This window comes from Marmota marmota, unplaced genomic scaffold (genome assembly GCF_001458135.2).
Source record: "Marmota marmota marmota unplaced genomic scaffold, marMar, whole genome shotgun sequence".
NCBI classification, from domain to species: Eukaryota; Metazoa; Chordata; class Mammalia; order Rodentia; family Sciuridae; genus Marmota; species Marmota marmota.
Window position 1 is genome coordinate 32,712,248 of NW_026000016.1, and position 22,075 is coordinate 32,734,322.

Sequence of the window (22,075 nt, forward strand, 5' to 3'; positions counted from 1 at the left end):
TTTTTTTTTTTTTTTTTTTTTTTTTTTTTGGTGGTGGTACTGTGTATCAAACCCAAGGCCTCACATATGTTAGGCAAGTGCTCGGCCACTGCACTACACCTCCAGCTTCTCGATTTTTTATAAGAATTTTAAATCTATACACTGTCATTACTTTTCTTCTTTATTTAAATATATGACTTTCTACAGGTTTTTAATATTACCTAACTCAAAAGCCAACCCTTAGTGAAGGGATTTAATCAATAGCTTACGACAACAGTACTGTTTCTTTCCATTCAGAAAATCCACTCCTTTCTTTTCTTTCTTCTACCTCCCAGGTGGAATGATTCTAAAAAACAACTGAGTCTATGTTCTCAATACAAATCATATTTTCTTATAAATGCTAGATGCGTGCAAGTAATGCAAAGTAAAAAACACATATTCTATGTTATAGTTATATAATAGAACAGTTGTAATACTTACTTCTGGCAAATAAGGAAAAATATATACACTTATGATAAACTACTGACAGATGAACAGAAATTCTTCTAATCCTCGTACCTCATCCTGCACAGCAGTTGAGAAATACTCAGCTCTGCCCCTACTTACCTCACTGCTTCTCCTCAGCTCATCCTCCTTGATCTGACTCGCCTGGATAGCCTGCTCCATTTTGCTGACCCTCTGCTTAAACTCTTCCAAATTCTTTTCTAATTGTTGCTTTACAGATGTGACCTACAATGGGGAGGAAAAAGAAAAAGCATTATTTTTATGTTTTTTATTTGTAAATAATCATTCATTCTTTTTTTTATTTCTTACATACATGACAATAGTGGAGTGCATTACATTCATAATTATCCATTCACAGCACAATTTTTCGTAACTCTGTATATAAAGTATGTTCATGCCAAATTATGCATGAGTTTTTTTTTTTTTGCATACAATTCTTAATACACCTTTATACCACCATTAATCACCTCTGTTTGTATATAAGGTATGTTGAGACCAAATTCACATCTTCATACATGTATTTTGTATAATGATGACCATCTCCTTATACCGTCCTAGCTATTCCCCATCTCCCTTCCTTTCCCTCCCACCCCTATTCCCTATCTAGAGGTAATTTTCCTCCCTAGCTCTTTTTTTTTTTAACATGAGCTCTATTATTATTATTATTATTATTATTATTTGCATTACAATTCTTAATACACCTTTATACCACAATTTCATTCTTAAATAAAAAAAAGTTCAAGCCAGGAGCAGTGGCTCACACCTGTATTCCCGCGGCCCTGGAGGTAGAGGCAGGAGAATGGTGAGTTCAAAGCCAGCCTCAGCAAAAGCAAGTCACTAAACAACTCAGTAAGAGTTGTCTGTCTCTAAACAAAATACAAAATATGGATGGGGATGTGGTTCAGTGAGTTCAATCCCAAGTACCCCCACAATAAATAAAATAAGTTCAAGGTACTTTGCATTAGGCAGAAGGGAGTACATATGATTACACTGCCAGTGTGATTTCTACATCATGTAAAACCAGAAAAATGTATGATGCATCAAAATGCATTCTACTGTCATGGACAACTAATTAGAATAAAGTTTAAAAAAATCACTTGGCAAAGTAAGTAATGATACAGCTATTTGCTCAAGTTCCATATAACCAATGTTACAATTCAGATAGATCCACAGTCCTGATATGAAATATGACCAAGACATATTAATTGAAAAAATAAGATGGAGCACAAATCATGCCCTATGCCTTTATTTGTATTTTCAAGAAGTAGAATTGGAGGCTGGGATTGTGGCAGAGAGGGAGAGTGCTCACCTCGCATACGTGAGGCACTGAGTTCAATCCAGCCCCACATAAAAATAAAATAAAGATATTGTGTCTACCTATAACTAAAAAAAAAAAAAAAAAAAAAAAAAAAAAAAAAAAAAAAAANAAAAAAAAAAAAAAAAAAAAAAAAAAAAAAAGCAGAATTGTACCCATATATATGTAGAAAAAATTCTGGAAGAATACTATTTGTCTACTTTACCATTATAATATGTAATTTTTATAATTAAAAAACATCCATTATTCTCATTAAAAAAAAAAAAAACTTCAAGGATCCTAAGAATTGATGCTAACTATTCTGGTGGAAACCAAATATATGTCACAACTAAATGCTAAATTAAAACACCGTTATGAGAGCCTCTGACATCATTTGGTGGGCAATATATAGAAAAAAGAGGTAAAGTTTGGAGAACTCAGAGAAAACAGGAAAAAAGTAAAGATAAGAAAAGGACTGGAATACCATACACTCATTGACCTTTGGTGTTGGCAAGGGTACCTAAATCTCAGAAGCTGTGAGTCCCTCACATTAGAACATGGTAGTATTTGCCTATGCACATACTCCCATACACTTTAAATCATCTTTCAATTGCTTATAGTGCCAAATACAAACTAAATGGTACGTAAATAGGTGTTAAACTATATTATTCAAGGAATAACAAGGATAAAAGTACGTATGGTTCAGTACATCACAGGATTAACTATATAGTATGTGAAACATATGCAAGGCAAGCAACCCTCAAATAATGAGTGCTGCAGAAACAGGACTTGTGATGTGGTAGAGGCTACAGCAGGACGCATCTACACACCACCTCATTCGTGTGGATTCAGGATAGCACTTGATGCACAGCAAATTCATGTCTTGCTGTTTGAAATGTTCTGGAATTTTGTTTTCTAAGAATATTTTTGAGCCGGGCATGGTGACACATATCTATAATCTCAGCTACTTGGGCAGCTTGAAGAAGAAGGATCACAAGTTCAAGGCCAATCTCAACAACTTAGGGAGCACCTGTTTCCAAATTTTTTTGAAATTAAAAGTAAAAAGGGTTAGGGATATAACTCAGTGGTAAAGTGTACTGGGTTCAAACACCAGTGCCACAAAAAAAAAATATTTTATATTTTTGATATTTAAGTCCACAGATATGGAATCTGCAGAGATGGATGATGACCTAGGCCAGGCTACAGCACCAGATGGGACAGAAAGTAGTCATATTCAATATACAGTATAAAGATAGACATAAAAAGTCAGGTTTATGCTTAAAAGGGAGATAGAGACACATGTAAGTTTTGTAGGGTGGCTCACAAGATTCTAGCTTCTGACATAGGTAACCTTTATAAGAGATCATTTCATATAATAATTTATTGAGTTTCACATTCATTCTATGCAGCTTTTGTATCTTTTACACCAAAAGTTTAAATATACTATTATATTATTCACGTACAAATATACACATAAATCCACATACACAGATATGCACAAGTCTGTGTGTGTGTGTGTGTGTGTGTGTGTGTGTGAGAGAGAGAGAGAGAGAGAGAGAGAGAGAGAGAGAGCACACACAAATAAGAATCAAGTCAGCAGTTTTAACAGAAATGGTTCAGGTGTGAAAGAAAAAGAATTGAAGATGACATGGATTTCAATTTCTAATATGCCTGAGCAATGTGGAGAAAGGAATGGCTCTTTATTAGGATGGGGAAGACTAAGGAAGAAGCAAGTTTAAAAAAAAAACTGTTATGAACACATTAAGCACGAGATGCCTGTCAACTGCCAGGTGGAACATCAAGCACATACTACAAATCTAAAGTTCAGAGGAGACCTCCAAACCAGGGACATAAAGTTATAAACCTAGGTGAGATCACATTTGGAGTGAGTTTCAAATAAGACAATTGGTTTTACTCTCCGGTGCATTAGCTATCAGAGAGCATAAATTACTTGGGACAGTTCCCATCTGTTCACATGATCCAGAACAAGCAGAATCTCAGAAACCTCTACTGACCTTCAGATCTGAAATCCTAATCCTACATCCTGCTTTCTCTGGATGAGAAAATGGACATCAGAAAGGATCTGTTCACTCTCCACTTTGATGAGTAAAAAAAGTGAAGATAGAACATTTTTGCTTTAAAAGAATCTTCACTCACACATGGAATATGACACAGTTGCTCTCACAAATTGAGAGTAAAGCTGTGGTTACCAGAGGCTGGGAAGAGCAGAGGAAGGGAAAGGAGAACGGGGAGAGGTTGATCAGTGCGTGATAAGTGACAGGAGATCAAAGAAGTACTGATGTGCTATTGCACAGTAGGGTGACTATGATGACAATAATGCACTATATATTTCAAAAAATTAAAAGGATTTTGCAAGTTCTCACCATATAGAAATGATAAATGAGATAAGGATGTCTACCTTGATTTAAACAATATGCAATGTACACATGTATCAAACATGCATAGTACCCCATTCATATGTACAACTTTTATGTTTTCAGATACTGATTTTAAAAATATTTTATGTTGCCAGACACAATGGTGCACACCTGTAATTTCAGTGGCTCAGGAGGCTGAGGCAGGAGTATCACAAGTTCAAAGTCAGCCTCAGCAAAATCAAGTTGCTAAGCAACTCAGTGAGACTCTGTCTCTAAATAAAATACAAAATAGGGATGGGGAAATGGCTCAGTTGTTGAGTGCCCTGGGTTCAATCCCCAGTTACCCCTTCTCCCCAAAATAAAAACATCTTATGTCAACTGTGGCTGAGAAGTAACATGCATAAGGAAAAGAGGGAGAGAGAAATAAGTTCGTGTCCTACTTTATCCAGTTCAGCCTGTAGGATATTAAGAGTATTCTTGGCTTGCTGTAACTCTTGGGTAAGCCTGGCTTTCATCTGAGTGCACTCTTGGTCCAGGGTTTGGAAAGAACGATGCTGACGGGAAAGTTCCTGAAAAGCAAAGGATACATGCATCAAACTGACAATGATTGACAAGGGAGATTCCAAGATGAGGCACAAACATCCCGTCAGTTAATGCTACATAGAAAGAGCACAAGACAACAGGGAGCCAAACCAACGATCCACTGACTGACAAGTTCAATCAGCCTAAGCAGTGGACCCCACAATCAAATCCAGGTCTCTGAAAGGAAGGCAAAGGAGTCTAAAAGTTGACCATGTGGTAACCAGCCCAGCAGACTCCCACCTCATCCCTCATTTTAAATTAACCATCTCTATTTGGGTGAATCAGGCAGGTGAGAAGAGCTGAACTGCAAAGATCACAACTCAGACAAGCAATCAAACACTCAAGACGGGTTAAATAATCAAAAACCAAAGTTATACCACTTATAATGTTCTTAAATTTTAAAAGATAGAAAATAAAGGACACAATTAACTCTGATAACCATAGGATACCAGCTAACATTCCCAGTCACTCTTACTAAAAGACTAGATTCTCAAGCTAAATCGCCTGAAAGGACCAAACTGGCAGCAATACCTATCAGCCCACCTTCTGCCCTAACTCCTCCGACTTCTCTCCCTGTGCATTAACTACCTTCCTAGTTCATTTGCCATCCCACAGGCTTAACAGACTGGAGAATCTTATGTAATTCTCTTCACTGCAAATAAAGTGTTTGAAAGAAGCAACAGAACTTGTTCCTAGTCAGTATCTCAAGCACCTCGGAAAACATGAATAAAAAAGAAAACTCTGGACTACTAATCCTCTCTCTCCAATCAAAACCAGAAACATGAGAGAAATAAGTGACCTGTTGTCCACAAAGCATTTCCCTCTAATGATTTCCCAAATTATGACAAACTGCTTCTCTTTCCAAGTAATCAAACTTCTCAAGAACACAGACTCCACAAGAGCCTTTCAGACACACTCTTTGTGAACCCATTTGCCTTACCTCTTGAAGCTCCTTTTCTTTCTCCTTGATTTTCTGTTCCAGAGAACACCTGGCACTTTCTGCATTTTGTCGCTGACAACTCAAATCTTCAGTCAATTTTTTCAACTTTTGTTCCAATGCAGTACACTAACAGATAAAAATGTTTGACACCAAAGAAAAGTTATTCAAGGAAAGAAGCAAATATTTTGTTTTTTAGAAAAAAATCTTAGCCCCAAAATCTGTTTTAAGTTTACCATTGTTTTGATCTTTTTATTTCATAAAAAGTTGGGTTTGAACCTATCAGCCAAATACAAAAACCACTATATCTCAGCACATATAAAATCTATATTTGGGAAATATTAGTAAGTATGTAAGAATTAACCCATTTAAATAAATAACTTCATAGTCCATGCTATGAAAACTGAGACAGGATGTCTAATGATTCATCTAACATACTGCTGCTGGGAAGGAGAGGTTAAAAGGTAATGGTGTTGACCCAGTAATTAGAGGGTGCCCATTACCTTTCTCTGATAGTCTCTTTCAAGCATAATGGATCTTGCAGGAAATTTTAAATATTAAAATCCTTCTTTCCACAATGTGGCTCCCACTATGCCACTTTACATTTCTGAGGGTTCACAGGGCTCAAGAATATCACAACTAGGTTTTTTGTTTGTTTGTTTAATTCCTTTTTTTTTTTTTTTTAGTTATAGGTGGACACAATGTTATAGGCGGACACAATGTCTTTATTTTACTTTATGTGGTGATGAAAGTCGAAACTAGTGCCTCATACATGCTAGGTAAGCACTCTACCTCTGAGCCATAACCCCAGCCCCACAACTTGTTTTTAATCAAACTGCTATAAGCAACACAAAGAACATTCTACTGCCTTCCTAATACCTAGTTATCCATAAAGTAAATTCGAAAATGTGAACTACATGAAAATTTAGAATGCTCTTCTAAAAACAGATTGGAACAAAAGAATCGTAATTCTTTAAGTGGTGAAATCCATTCCTCTGTATCATCCCCTTGTACTCAAATCCTTAAACTGCCCTCTAAAACCACTCTAAGGACCCAGGGGATAATAAGAAAACTTTGTCTTGGTGGAAAGGAACTCTTCACTCCAAAAGAAATGTGTCCCAAATTGGCAAATCTCTCTATGATTTTTTTCTCTAAGACTCTTCATAGTCTAATTTATAGCTATTAGAAATATTAGAAATTTAACTGGGAATTCAGAGAAAAAGAAAACACTATACAACACTTTGCTGGAAGACCAGTCAGACACCAATTATTAAGTAACCAGAGATAAAAAGTGTAGAGTTGGTCAATAATGACTAAATGATTTTGGAAATATCAGAACTTTAAAAATATCAAATTTAAACAGCAAAATTTTGAGCCAGTGGTTCAAACCAGTCCACTACATTGAACATTATGACACTTTTGTCATTATTTTTATATCATCCTTGAGTTTTTAAATGCCCAAGAAAGAGTATTACAGAGATTACAACAATACTTGGGTTATGAACTTTAGGTTATGAACTGTTGTAGGCACTGAAGATATAACAGTAAATAACTCAGACACAAATCACTGCCCAGATGATGGCCTAAAATTTGGATGATTGACAATTCTCAGGGAAAAAAGAAAAAAGAAAAAAAAAAAACATATACAAAACCTACATGTACTACTAATGAACCCTTGGTGCCCTCTACTGGCATTCCCTCAAACTGCAACAGATTCCACTACTCCCATCTCAGAATCAACAATCCTTTCCTATTAAGACATTGCAGGTTTAAAAAGACCCTTTACAAGGTATTTATATTTTATATAAACCTTTCTAAATGGCATTTTAGTATCAATAATGCACAATCCATGTAAAAATAGTTAATCAGTAGGTGTCATAAATGCTCCATGGTGTTCTAAAATAAGTGTCCAGAGCTCAAGTCCTTTGAAAGTATGTAGCATGTGACCCTGTACACTTCTTTAAGATTTCTGCATATATTTTTTAAAACTCCCAAGAATCAATAAATGGAATGGATTCAAACTAAAAAGCTTCTTCTCAGCAAAAGTAACAATCAGTGAGGTGAGGAGAGAACCTATATTTGGAACAAATTTTTACCACAAGCACATCAGATAGAGCACTAATCTATAGGATATATAAAGAACTCAAAAATCTTAACACCAAAAAAAAACAAATAACCCGTTCAATAATTGGGCCAAGGAACTGAACAAACACCTTTCAGAAGACGATATACAATCAATCAACAAATATATGAAAAAATGTTCAACATCTCTAGCAATTAGAGAAATGCAAATAAAAACCACTCTAAGATTTCTCACTCCAGAATACAAACAACAATAAGTGTTGACGAGGATGTGGGGGAAAAGGCACACAGTGACACAGCCACATCAATGTTTATAGCAGCACAATTCACAATAGCTAAATTGTGGAACCAACCTAGATGCCCTTCAATAGATAAATGAATAAAGAAACTGTGGTATGTATACACAATGGGATATTACTCAGCATTAAAAGAGAATAAAATCACGGCATTTGCAGGTAAATGGATGGAATTGGAGAATGTCATCCTAAGTGAAGTAAGCCAATCCTAAAAAAACAAAAACCAAATGTTTTATCTGATATGTGGATGCTGGTCTATAATGGAGGTGGGAGGGGAGCATGGGAGGAATGGAGGAACTTTAGATAGGGCAAAGGAGAGGAGGGATAGAGAGGGGGTATGAGGGTAGGATAGATGGTAGAATGAGACGGACCTCATTACCCTAAGTACATGGACCTCATTACCCTAAGACACAAATGGCATGACTCTACTTTTTTGCACAACCAGAGACATGAAAATTTGTGCTCTATATGTATGCTATAAATTGAAATGCATTCTGCTGTCATGTATAACAAATTAGAATAAATAAATTTAAAAATATATTTATATGAGTACTGAATTCCAAGTCTGCAGCCACCCCCCCCCCAACACTCTTTTCTCATGAATTTAAGCCTTGTACCCCACAAAGTCTACAAATACTTGGGGGAAAAAACATATTATAAAATAGCTAACATTCACTTAAGAATACAGTATTAGAATCCAGGCATGGTGACACATACCTATAATCCTAGCGGCTCATGAGGCTGAGACAGGAGGATTGAGAGTTCAAAGTCAGCCTCAGCTATGGTGAGGCACTAAGCAACTCATTGAGACCCTGTCTCTAAATAAAATCCAAAATCGGGCTGGGGATATGGCTAGGTGATCGAGTGCCCCTGAGTTCAATCCCCAGTACCCAAAAAAAAAAAAAAAAAAAAAAANTTTAAAAAATATTTTTTGAATTGTTAAAGGACCTTTATTTTACTTATTTATATGTGGTACTGATAATCAAACCCAGTGCCAAACACATGCTAGGCAAGTGCTCTACCACTGAGCTACAAACCCAGGCCTCCTTCTGTTCTTGAGCTTTTTAAAATAAGTTCAACAATTGATACCAAAATTACAAGTCAATATAGTACCAAATATACCCATAGAAACTAAGATTATTTTATAAATGGGGAAGGATATAAAAGCATGAAAAGGAAGATAAATGTTTTATAATTTATTAGAACTGGTAAAACAAAGTCATCAACAGAATGTGATAAATTATGTGTATATAATAAAACATCCAGTAAAATCATTATAGAAGTTAACTCAGAAAGTTAAGGGTCTTATGTTTTCTGTCATATGTGGAAGCTAGAGAGGAAGAGAAAAACAAAGGTTAGGGTAGATCTCATGAAAATCAAAGAGATGCGAAGAGGAAAGGGACCAAGGGATGGGGAGCAGGAGGAGTACTGAGGAATGATACTGGTCAACTTATATTGTTATATTGTGTATCACGTGTATGTAGGAACATGTAACAACAAATCCCATCAGTATGAATAACTATAATGGACCAATAAAAAATGTGGGGTGGGGGGGCCATAGTGGAAGAGTGCATTAAAAAATATCACTCAACTATATACATTCTACATGAAACTCACTTCAAATTAACAATGTAGGCATATCAAAAGTCAAAAGACAAGAATACATAAATTTGACAACTTAGAGAAATACACAAACTATTCCAATTCTCCCAGTATGAAATAGGTAACTTTAATAGTTTGGTAATTGCTAAAGAAATGGAATTTATCATTCTAAAACTCCCCAAAAGAAATCTCCAGGCCCAAATAAATTCACTAGAGAATTCTCTCAAATGCATAAAGAAGAAAATATACCAATTGAATTCAATCTTTCAGTAATTGAAGAAGAGGGAAGACTTTCTTATTCATTTTATAAAACTAGAATTACCTTGATACAAATGTCAGACCAAGATGGTAGAAAAAAAAGAACAAACCAATATCCCTCATGAAAGTATGCACAAAAATCTTAACTAGTTTTTAGCAAATAAAATTCAGAAATATATAAAGAATTATATAACAAAACCAACTATAAATAAAACCAAGTGGGGTTTATTCCCAAAATGTAAGACTCATTCAAATATGTAGAATTCAGTGTAATCCGCTACCTTAACAATTTATTATTTTATTCAACTGCAACAATCTATAATTATCTCAAAACAAAAAAAAAATATTATTATTATTTAATTAAAGGAAGAAAGGAAGGAAGGATAGACAGACCTATCCAAAGAAAGCAAAAAGGGGATGCCAGAGAAAATATCTTACGAGGAAAGGAGCTCACAAGAATAAGAAACACATTAAAAATCCAGAGTTAGACCAGGCTGGGTGCTGTGGTGCATGCCTGTAATCCCAGCAGTTTGGGAGGCTGAGATAGTAAAATCCTGAGTTCAAAGACAGCCTCAGCAACAGCAAGGCCCTAAGCAACTCAGTGAGACCCTGTCTCTAAATAAAATACAAAATAAGGCTGGGAATGTGGCTCAGTGGCTGAGTAACCTGAGTTCAATCCCAGGTACCCAAAAAAAAAGTTAGTCCAAGACAGCAGGATACTCCAAGCAGACAGGAAGATAAAAGCAAACAATGGGCCCAGAGGAAGATTAGGTTCAGGAGACTTCAAATCATTATTGTTAGTCTTAGGATATAATTCATTTTCCTCCATAATACTTGTTACCACATACTATATTATCTATGTTTACTTATTTGTTTTTGTTATTTTCTGCCTCCCTCCATTACGATGAAGCTCCATAAGGCAAGGATATTTGTCTATTACCACTGTATCCCCAGGTCTAGAACAGTGCCTAATATATTGTAGGCACTCAATAAATAAATGAGTGAATGAACAAATGAGTAATAGAAAAAGGAGACAACTGGTAAAGTAGATCCAGGCCAAAGCAAAAATAAATTATCAAAGAAATAGGAAGGCTAGTCTTAAGATTCAATGGCAAGGGACTGGGGTTGTGGCTCAGTGGCAGAGCACTTGCCTCGCACATGTGAGGCGCTGGGTTTGATCCTCAGCACCATATAAAAAATAAACAAGTGTGACACTACTTTGTGTACAACCAGAGATATGAAAAATTGTGCTCTCTATGTGTAATACAAATTGTAATGTACAGTCACATATAACAAATTAAAATAAATAAATAAACAAAATACAGTTATTGTGTTCATCTACAACTAAAAAATATTTAAAAAAAAAAAGATTCTATGGCAAAGAGTATATTTACTGGATCCCACGAATAGATCAATTAAATTCCAGCACATCTTCCAAAACTGTTTAAAACCTCTATTTGTTTAAGTGCCTATGCTACGTGCCATACACTATGCCAGGTGCATTTTTCACCACCCCCAGAGACTTTATAAAAGAAACCAGTGACTTGCCCAAAGTTACTCAACTGGAAAAAGTTCAGCCATGATTGATTCTAGACCTGTAATTCTAGTTTAACTCCATCAACACTGCCTAGAACACGCTAACAAAAATCATTACAAGCATTTATGTTATAAACTTAAGTATAAAACACTCTTTCCAAAGAACTGTATGAAAAGATGGCAACTTTTTAGTAATTCATAGAAAGTCAAGTACCTTGGTTGCTGCCTGGTCATACTGTGCTGTTGTTCTCACCAGTTCATCCTTATTTCTATTCAAAACTTTCTCCTTTTCAGTTAATTCCATTTTTGTTTTCTCCAGTTGGAGTTGCACCTCTAGAAATTTATTCACTTGGCCTTTCATTTCTTTTTCTTGTCCTTGTAGACGTAGTTCCAATTCATTAACCTTGCTTCTTAGCTCTTAAACCACAAATGAAAACAAACTCCAATTCATCTATATTTTTACAAAATGTTCAGAATTTATTATGTATTTTAATTTACTCTAACATCTTTGGTGAGATAAATATAAATAATTTTTATTACACACAGAAACTAACTGTATTTAATTTCAGTGGTTAATGTCTATTGTCTTTTTTTTTTTCTCGTTTTCTTTTCTTTTTGTAGTGTTTGTGATTAGACCCAATGGTACACTCACTACCAGTGAGCTACATACATCCCCAGCCCTTCTTATTTACTTGAGGCATGGTCTCACCATATTTCCTAGACTGGCATTGAACTTGAGATCCTCCTGCCTCAACCTCCCCAGTAGCTGGGATTAAAGATGTGTACCACCACACCCAACTCATTTGTATTTAAATATTCTATAGAAAGCAGAGAAATAGGTTTTCTTATGTTTTCACAGAGAAATATGGGGAGAAAATGCTTCTCTAAAATACAAACAGCATCTTACAGAGCTGCAAAAAAAAAAAAGTACAACTTGTACAACAAACACCTAAAATCTAAAATTATCACTTAGCTGGGCGTGATGACACATGCCTGTGATCCCAGTGATGAGGGAAGCTAAGGTAGGAGGATAGTCAAGTTTAAAACCAGCCTCAGCAATTTATCAAGGCCTCAAGCAACTTAGCAAGACCCTGTCTCAAAATTAAAAAATAAAAATAAAAAAGGGCTAGGGATGTGATTCAGTGGTAAAGCACACCTGGGTTCAATTCCTGGTATCAAAAAATAAAAATTACCACTTGGTATTATACACTGGCAAAAAATATTTGTTCTGTGCCCCAAATTAATGCTAAGCAATAAAAATTCACCCTTGTACAGTCTCTGGTGGCTTTACCTTCAGTAAAAATAAAGATGGCGTGAACCTCTCATACTACCAAATTTAACACTGATTTTTTTTTCCATTTTTTTCCTACATGCACACAATAGTGTTTCCAATGGCACTGGCAGCATGACAGCTCTCACCAGTGAACACTGAGAATGATTTCCAATATATCACAGTACTGTAAATTACCATATTCTCCAGAGTAGATTCCCAAACACCACCTGGTACGCTTGGCTGTCAGCTGCTTCATGACACAGCAGCCAGGGTTACAGGTTTGCTCCCATATGGACAGCCTGGCAGTGCAGGGAAAAGCTGCTCTGCTGATACACACCCTGCCTCTGGCCAAAGCTGATCAGAACATAGGCTTTTTCCATGGGCCACAACTGAAGCCAGATAAGAAGTGTGGAGAGTGCAAACTGCTACCAACCTACTTGCTCCACTTCAGGAAAGATAAATCTAAGCCTCTCAGCCTACTTTTAAAGGCTCAGGGCACCAGCTTTCAATACAAATAAAAGTACATTTCAAATCTGTGATGTCTTTTTTACTATTGAAAAGACAGTATTTCACATCATCAGTCAAGGATGTTGACCACTGATGTGTCTAAAACACATAAGCACGAACCAGGAATAAAAATATCTGGAAATGCCTCTGAAGTTATCTCAGCAAATTTTAATTTAAACTTAATTTAGCTATAGAAGTTACCTTGATTCTGGGCTTTACATTGATCCAAAAGATGAGAATTGCTAGAATTATCACAGCCACTACTACTAACATCTCTTTTTCCTGTTTGAAAAGTTGATCTGCTTGGAGTCACCTCTTCTTCCCCAAAAATGTGAGATGCAAAGAAATCTCTCCTATTTGGAGTTTTCTGAGAATTAGAGGAAAGTCTATTTGGGGTCTTCTCCTGTTGCCACGAGAACACAGATGATGATGTCTGATGTCGAGCAATGTCCCGATGATTCATGAGGGTTTGGGGAACAGCCTGGCTAGCTTTCTGTAAAAACAGAAACTCTTTAGAGACCATTGGAAATTGCAATATTCAAGACTATTTCTTTTTTTTTTTTTTAATGTGGTACTGAGGATTGCATTCAGTACCTCATGCATGCTAGGCGTGTGCTCTACCTCTGAGCCCCAACCCCAGCCCCACAAGACTATTTCTTTTCAGGTAGAATATTTTCAGGTAGAATATAAAGCTAAAATTACAAGCTGTTGACACTTGCATTGCATACCATCAAGTCAAGGAAACCATTAAGTCCCAATTTACAGTGATAGAATATTCTAAATGTCAATCCTTCTTGTCATTGAAGGGGCAAGCCGTATCATCTAAGCCTGACCTATTTCAAAAGGACTTTTTTCTGCATTGCTTATCAACTCCATTCAACATGTGAGTATTTGCTGACATTTTAAATACCAAAATTGGCTTTCCTTTGCCTATCATTGGTCACCTTTCTACAACTTCAGAATCAAAATTAAATATTAGCCTGCAGAACCCTTTCAACCATATCACTTCACCCAAAAATGCTATTTAGGATGTTTTATATTACAGAATATACACATTTGTGAATTATCTACAGTTTTGAATTGCTCTTTCTCACAAATATCAAGACTTGGCTCTAGATGCTACGTTAAACTTTTTATACCAAGAACTTGTTTTTTGCCATAGGAAAAGGTTTAGTGTTGATGAAGATTCACATTCCACATAAAGTAACTATGGGAGAAACAATGTCAGGGGCAGAACAGGTACCAATGACTGAACTGGATGACAAAGCACATGACATTTCTAGGACAAATGAGAGACTTATTACTTTTCATTCATCTTGAGGAGCAATGCCTTTGGTGAACTCAAAACAAGGGTTAAAGGCATGAGAAGGTAAATACTTGTTAAAATTCTAAGAAATAGCCAGGTGCAGTGGCACACTCCTGTAATCCCAGCAACTCAGGAGGCTAAGGCAGGAGGATCAAGAGTTCAAACCCAGCTTCAGCAACTTAGCGAGGCCCTAAGCAACTCAGTAAGGTCCTAAGCAACTCAGTGACACCTTGTCTCTAATAAAATATAACACAGGCTGGAGTTATGACTCAGTGTTAAGCACCCTAGAGTTTAATCCCTGACACCAAAAAAAAAAAAAAAATTCTATGATATAGGTTGATTGTGATTCTCAAAAGTTAAAGGGGCCTACTGCACCCTTAAACTGTTTGCTGAATTATGCCACCTTAGTAAGTTTCTATGTTTATTACATTAAGTTCCTAACTAGGAGCCAGGTGTGTTGGCACACACCTGTAATCCCAGTGGCTTGCCTCAGCAAAAAGCAAGGCACTAAGCAACTCAGTGAGACCCTTTCTTTAAATACAATACAAAATAGGGCTAGGGATGTGGCTTAGTGGTCAAGGGCCCCTGAGTTCAATCCCTGGTACCAAAAAAAAAAAAAATAGTTCATAACAAAGAAATGTATTGTAAGTAGCAAACTTAGATTTTTTTAAGAAAATGACATCATGTGAACAGAACTGGTGGAAGGTAAAATTCAACAGGCATCAGGTATTTTCAAAGTCAGCCCCTGAACTACATGTAGGGGTTTTAGAAACCTGCATTATTTTTTAATTTTATTGACACTGAATAAACCTCTTTGCCATTTTCTGTTTGTTTATGCATATCAAAATGGAGTGCAAACCCCTCCTCAGCAGCTTATTTTTTTAAAAAATTGAGAAAATTGAGTTGATAACATTCTTCTCTGAAATGAACATGTCACAAATAACATGTCCCTAGTAGCAATCGCATTTCATCAGAGGACCATATAGGAAGCAGCCACCTCCAGGTGCCAAAGCCAGCCAGTATCAGGAATAACTCTTGGGTCCTGCTCTCTCCAAACAAACTTCTTATCCCTAGATCTTAATAAGGAAATAATTATATGGCTATGGTTCTCCTAGAATTTAAGGACAAATTAACCTCTCTATTTTACTCACTCCTACCTAGTTTTAAAAATAAGAATTAACAGTGCCAATGAGCCAGGAATTGTTTCCAGTATAAGAAAAAAAAAAAAATCAACTCTACATAAAACAGATTCTTCTCTAATCTTGTTCTATCCTATAATCAAGGATTTCTATGAATGCATATTCTACATTACAGGGCCCATCATTAACTTACTTTAGACTGCAAGGCTTTAACCTCTGCCTCTAATCTTTTTCGTTCTTCAACTTCTTTATTATATTTTTCTTTTAGATCTTCATACTTGGAACCTAAACATAGACAACAAATACTATTTTATTTCAGTCATTGATTTCATGAAGGAATTCACAGATCAATAATCACTGTGATAGTCTAGAAGTAGAGTATCATAGAGCACCAAGTAGAAGGAACATTTGGTTAGGGCAACAGATCAAAATATTGATCAAGTATCAACATACTTGGGAGACACAGGAATGTTCTGAAACAATCTGTTTTAAAACACACCACACAAAGATAAAGCGAAAAGGTGAGCACTTACCCCTATAGCTCAACATAATTCCACAGACGTGCCAATGAATTTTTTTAAACACCGAAATTAAAAACTGAATTCACAGTTGAATTAATTTTTCACAGAATTAAAATCTCAAATTTAAAAATCTGTTAATACCAAGAAAAATAATCTTTACCACTGTAATAATGACTTGGTGTTAGTGGAGTTGCAAAAAGTTTTTGTGGTGTATTGCACAGATTCAGGGAGACATCTGCAGACTGCGCAGCTTGTTGACTTCTTTCAAGTTCAGATTTATACCTGTTAGAAAAAAATGCAAAACGTGACAAATCAGTTAGAAGAAAGGCTACAGAATATCAATGTCATACATTACCAGTGGAAAAAGGACTTACAAAGAAACCCATTGTTTAAGAACTACTAACCATAGACATTGAATAAAAATTAATTTAATAAGTGCTAATTATAAATGCAGTAATTCCTCAAAAGAATGGAGTCAAAAGTTACAGAAATATAACTATACGCCAATAATTAAAATGTTATAAAGACTTTAATGAAGATCTGTAATAACCATTACATCAGCAAAGAGTTGGAGGGTTGAGGATATATTACAACAAATTTTATATTCTAAGTCAAAGAAAGAATAGGGACTTGTAAGAACTCAGAACTTCGGAAACATGGGGAAAAAATTATATCATTGAAGCAATCACAAATCACAAGAATGGATGATACAACTTATGATATTTAATCATTTCAAAATCAGTCTTGATGTCTAGATCAGGCATTATATGACATTTTTATATAAAAATTAATAATATACACCTAGAAAAGATATGGCTAGAAATAGTTACAAAGAAATGAGTTAAGTAATTTATATATGAATAGAATAATATTCCTATCCTACAAGTAAATTTTAAATACATCTCAGAACAAAATAATCCAGGTTAAAAAAAAGGGTTCAATTCTGATGTTAAAGAATTTTCAACTCTTGCAAGTCTCTAATGTCTCAAATTTTGCTTAATGTAAGAAATAAAATCAACACCCTATTAAAATGGCTAAGGATATGCTCTCTTTCCTTGGGTATATTACTCAAAGCAAGGAGTGAAGAAAGTAGTAAAGGAAGTAAGTCAGTGCCCTTAACTTCTCCCAGCTCCAATTCAATCTGGGAAGGAAGAAACACCAATTGAGCTAAAAATAATGACAACTCAGCACATGAAAGTTTACAGTTGGGAAAGCAATGCCCAATAGAAATCTTCTGCTAGTATTTAAAGAGCAACAGCAAACAAGTGAAATTAATTTTTACGTTTTGTTAACTTGCCACTGTGGAGATACTCTGTTTGACTTGAAATTTAAAAATTGAGACATTTTTTGTAGTAATCTTCAGAACTAAGTATGCAATATACATTTACAACACATCTCAATTAGGAGCACATTTTAAGAGCCATATGTAGCCAGTGGGTACCATATTGGTAGTGCAAGTGTATAGGCTATAAAAGGCGTAACAAGCTGATTCTAGAGACAAATTTTGAAGAACCTTGCAAAACTAATGTTTCTTTTCCCTCTCAAATTCACATCTTACTTCCTCTTCACTATCCTTTCATTTATAAACAAAAAATATATACTTTATCTTAATATTAAGTAAAAATATATCCTACTGTAACATTTTTTTTCCTCCTTCCACCCCAGGTAGAAAAATAAAAGACACTGCTACCAATAAAGCACTAAATTAAATTGTTTCTACTATGTAGAACCTTTTAGATTGCCAATACCTATACTTTCGACAAATATTCTAAAAGGTTAAGTCTAACTTGTTGAAGACTCTCCGGAAACCTAATCAGTAGTTACTGATAGAGTAAATAAATTCCTGCCATTTGAAAGTTGTCAGTAAGAATCTAAAAATTATATTCAATCTTTTCTGCAATCTATAGTTATTGCACTCATAAATTTTTATAATGTAGAAACCTACATTCAAGTTTCTATACTCTATAGTATGTATAACCATATAGCTAATAATTATTTTATTTTTATACAGGTTGCCCAGGTTGGCCCTGAACCTGCAATTTTCTTGCATTGGCTTCCAGAGTAGCTGGGATTATAGGCTACCATGCCTGGTAATATTTTTAAACTAAATATACCATAAAAGTGTCCTAACCCCATGAGGACGACAGTGTCAACTTTTTTTTTTTTTTTTTTTGGTACCAGCGATTGAACCCAGGGGCGCTTAATCACTGAGCCACATCTTCAGCCCTTTTTTATGTTTTTGCTTAGAGCCAGGGGATCACTGAGTTGCTTAGGACCTTGCTAAATTGGTGAGGCTGGCTTTAAGCTTGCAATCTTTCTGCCTCAGCCTCCTGAGCTGCTAGGATTACAGGCTTATGCCACGGTGCCAGGTGACAACTATTAAAATGGATAATATTTATAGTTGCTAGATGTCTTGCACAAACCTGGGTGTATATTGGTATTGCTACCAAATGACACTTTGCAATCAAATATAGAAATGCATACAATAGTAACCTTTTATTAAGATGTTAAAAATATAAGCATTTCTATTTCTACCTAAATTACCAAAACCAGTATTTCTAAATCCAGCTCCCAAAATGTGCTTTCCAAAGAAGCAGAGATTCCAGCATAATAAGGTGAGCTTCCTACTTCCCTAACTCCTGTCTTCCAAAACTAATTATCTTTCTTTGATTCCTTCAACAAATATTTGAAGATATACCACTTCAGGTGCTATGGATATAGCACTGAACAAGACAGAAAAGGTCCCTGTTCACCACCACACTGCCAGCAGCCTTGAGACAAAGCCACACACCCTCCCACTCCCCAACTGCCCGTGTCCAGGAGGTACTGGTCTCTCTTCTTACATGATGTGCCACTATATTTTGCATTTATGCTTTGTATATTCTACTCGTTTATAGACATGCTCTTTTATAAATGATGTATAAAATGGTTTTCCACTGTACTCCCTTCTGGATGCCAAAGGGTCCTCTTTTCTCTCCCTTGGTCCAATACATTTTTGTTTCTGAATATGACTGTGTGTGTGTGTGTGTGTGTGTGTGTGTGTGTGTGTTTTTAATCTAAATCTCTCCTCTGTAGTATTTTTTAAATAAATAATTGTTTATAAAATTACTGGCAAAAAAAAAGAAGGTTCCTGTTCTCATAGAACTAAGTGAGATAGAAGTTTATCTTTTTAACATGCAACTTACAAATAGCCATCATTCTACATGAAGAGGAAGAAAAATTAGAAAAACGATTTTTATACAGGAAAATTATCACCTTCACAGAAAGATGAGAGTGATTTTTAAATATTTTAACTTTCAAAAATATTGTTGATATGTAGTTATGAAGCCAGATTTAAAATTAGGTAGTCAGTGTAGTTAGGTAAATCGGGTCTAATATCAAGTAAGATCTAAAATGGAGGCCATGGAATGTTAATGAAGTCCCAAGAAAAGCCCTAGGCCCAAAGTCCATCCCAAAGAAATGTTAATGAACAGCCCCAGCAGATTTGAAGATAGCCCATCCCAAAGGAATGTTAATGAAGTCCTTCCTGCCCAGTTTACTTCTTTGGCCCACCTGTGTCCCACCCCTCGGGCCTTCCAACCTACATTCCATCACTGAAAGAATTATAAAAAGGGGAAACAACTGCACTTCCAGGGATTCCACCTCTTGGGTCCCCTTCTTCCTCTGGGAGAAGTCTTTTCTGCTGTCCTTTAATAAACTTCTAATTTCTACTCTGACCTTGCCTCGGCGTGCTTCTCTGGTGTTATTCTTCAACATTGGGGAAGCAAGGACTCGTCACCGGTCAACAGTGGTAACAGTTACAATTGAAATTATTATAGCTATGCCAGAAAAATTAATTTCATGATATCAAGGTATTCATTAGTTACAAAGGAAAAAAACAGTAACTTTATAGTAGCGGTCCCGGACCTTTTTACAAAGGAAGAAACTTAAGTTACAGACATCTGATATGCTATACGGAGAAAAGCACATTGGTACTTCTGCAGTAAAATTCATAACCCCAATCTGATCCAGTGATTCTCAACCAGAGAAAATTTCACTCTTCCAAAGGACATTTAGCAAAGCCTGGAGACTTGTTTGATCATCCCAATGGAATGGAGTAGATGATACTGGCATCTAGTGGTTAGGAGATATGGATGCTGTCCAGTATCCTACAACAAGCAGGTAATCCAGTCCAAAACATCAAGAGGGCTACTGTTCAGAAACACTGATCTAATCAGTAAAAAAAAAAACATCAGCCAAACCCAAATTGAAGCCATTCTCCAAAACAACTGACAGGTATTTTTCAAAATATGAAGGTCACAAAAGATAAGGAACCATCACAACTTAGAAGAGGCAAAGAAAACCTCAACTAAATGCAGTGTGGAATCCAGGGCACAGAAAAAGGACATGACTAGTAATACCAGTGAAACTCTAATGAAATCTATAGTTAATAGTACAAAATCAGTGTTATTTCCTGCTTGGGAGTGTACTTTGTTATATAAGGTATTAACAACAGAAGAAATCTGGATAAAGGATATAAAAGAACTCTACTAGGCTTGCAAATTTTCTTCAAGTTTCAAGTTTACTTCAAAAATAAGGTGGTGGTTGTTTACTTTTTAATTTCTGTGTATGTTTGTGGAGTCAATGGGACAATGTACTTAAGTCCTTTAAGCTATTATCACTCTGTTGAGGGCCACAGCCGAGTCCTTGCTTTCCACATTGAGGTTCAGAAATCCTCCTATATCGTGCAAACTTTCATTTATTTTATTCCTGTACTTTGATGATTTCTACATTTAATGTCTCTGAGCATCTGGAGTTTATTTTGATGGACATAATGTGTGGATTTCATGTTCTTACCTTCATCATTAGGCATCTTTGAAATGGTCCCACTACCTTTTATGGAATCATTTGGCTTTCTCCAAATAGAGGTGGCACCTGGCATTTTGCCAGAGGGAGTGGTTGAGAGGTGATGCCAGGGAGCCATTGAAATGATGGTTAAGTTAAGCTGTGTATTCAATTGTATATAAACCCCTGCTGTCCGCAGTTCTCACAGGGATTCCTGGGGAGTTCCAGTTGGTGGGTGACGTTCTGGTGGAGGGAGTTCCAGTTGGAGTGGTGTTCCTGGAAGGGCCTCGTGGGTGGCATTCGCGGGAGTTCGGGCAATAAAGGAGTTCCTGTTTGAACCTACAAGTGCCTCATGGCGGCTCGGTTATTTTGTGCCCAGCCAGACTGCGGCATCACTCCTTATTATTTTGACAAAATTCTATCATTAGAACAAGAGTATAGCCTTTCTTAGCTAGTAATGATTAGACTCCATTGAATTTATTTGTATTAACACCTCCAATTGGGGGATTTTTTTAATGAAAGTGGTACTAAACAACTTTTTTATTGCTTAAACTGGCAAACTGATTTTATAATGCTTAAAATGAAAGATGGAACTCTCAGAGAAGAATCTCAGTAGGAACCTCTTCAGGACTTCACTTACTCCCTCCAGCTTAGAACCTATGGTATATTAAACCACTCTCTGTGACTCCTTGACTTAAAGCTCATGAGAAATCTTTTGCTTCGTTTTGCTTTACCCTCAATTATTCCATTGTATTCAATCCCATTATCCTGCCCCAAACAAACTTAAATCAATCTGCCCATTCAGTTTCTCAGCACTTCAGATCCCAGATGCTATAAGAAACCCTCACCTCACCCCACCCTACACACTCCTCCATATTGGTTCTGCTACAAATTTCTAATCTGCAACTTCAACTGGGCCTTTTTTGCTCCTCAATCCTTTCACAATTCCCTAGTTTTAGTTCTCCCCTTCATTCTCTATAATAGCTTTTCCAGCCAGAGAAAACATGAGCCATCAGGATAAGCCATGCTTTCACTTCCTTCCATCTATTAGTGACCA

General features: G+C 36.0%; 1 protein-coding gene across 2 annotated transcripts in view; it reads right to left on the reverse strand.

The window, feature by feature from the left end:
- Cenpf (centromere protein F) overlaps positions 1 to 22,075 on the reverse strand; it is a 51,040-nt gene that overhangs the window by 25,193 nt on the left and 3,772 nt on the right. For both annotated transcript variants that reach the window (XM_048809388.1, XM_048809387.1), the window contains exons 4-10: positions 16,355 to 16,476; positions 15,867 to 15,958; positions 13,430 to 13,721; positions 11,663 to 11,865; positions 5,678 to 5,803; positions 4,596 to 4,724; positions 586 to 708 (exon numbers count right to left, since the gene is read on the reverse strand). In XM_048809388.1, coding sequence (XP_048665345.1) covers positions 586 to 708; positions 4,596 to 4,724; positions 5,678 to 5,803; positions 11,663 to 11,865; positions 13,430 to 13,721; positions 15,867 to 15,958; positions 16,355 to 16,476 — 1,087 coding nt within the window. The remainder of the gene's footprint in view (positions 1 to 585; positions 709 to 4,595; positions 4,725 to 5,677; positions 5,804 to 11,662; positions 11,866 to 13,429; positions 13,722 to 15,866; positions 15,959 to 16,354; positions 16,477 to 22,075) is intronic.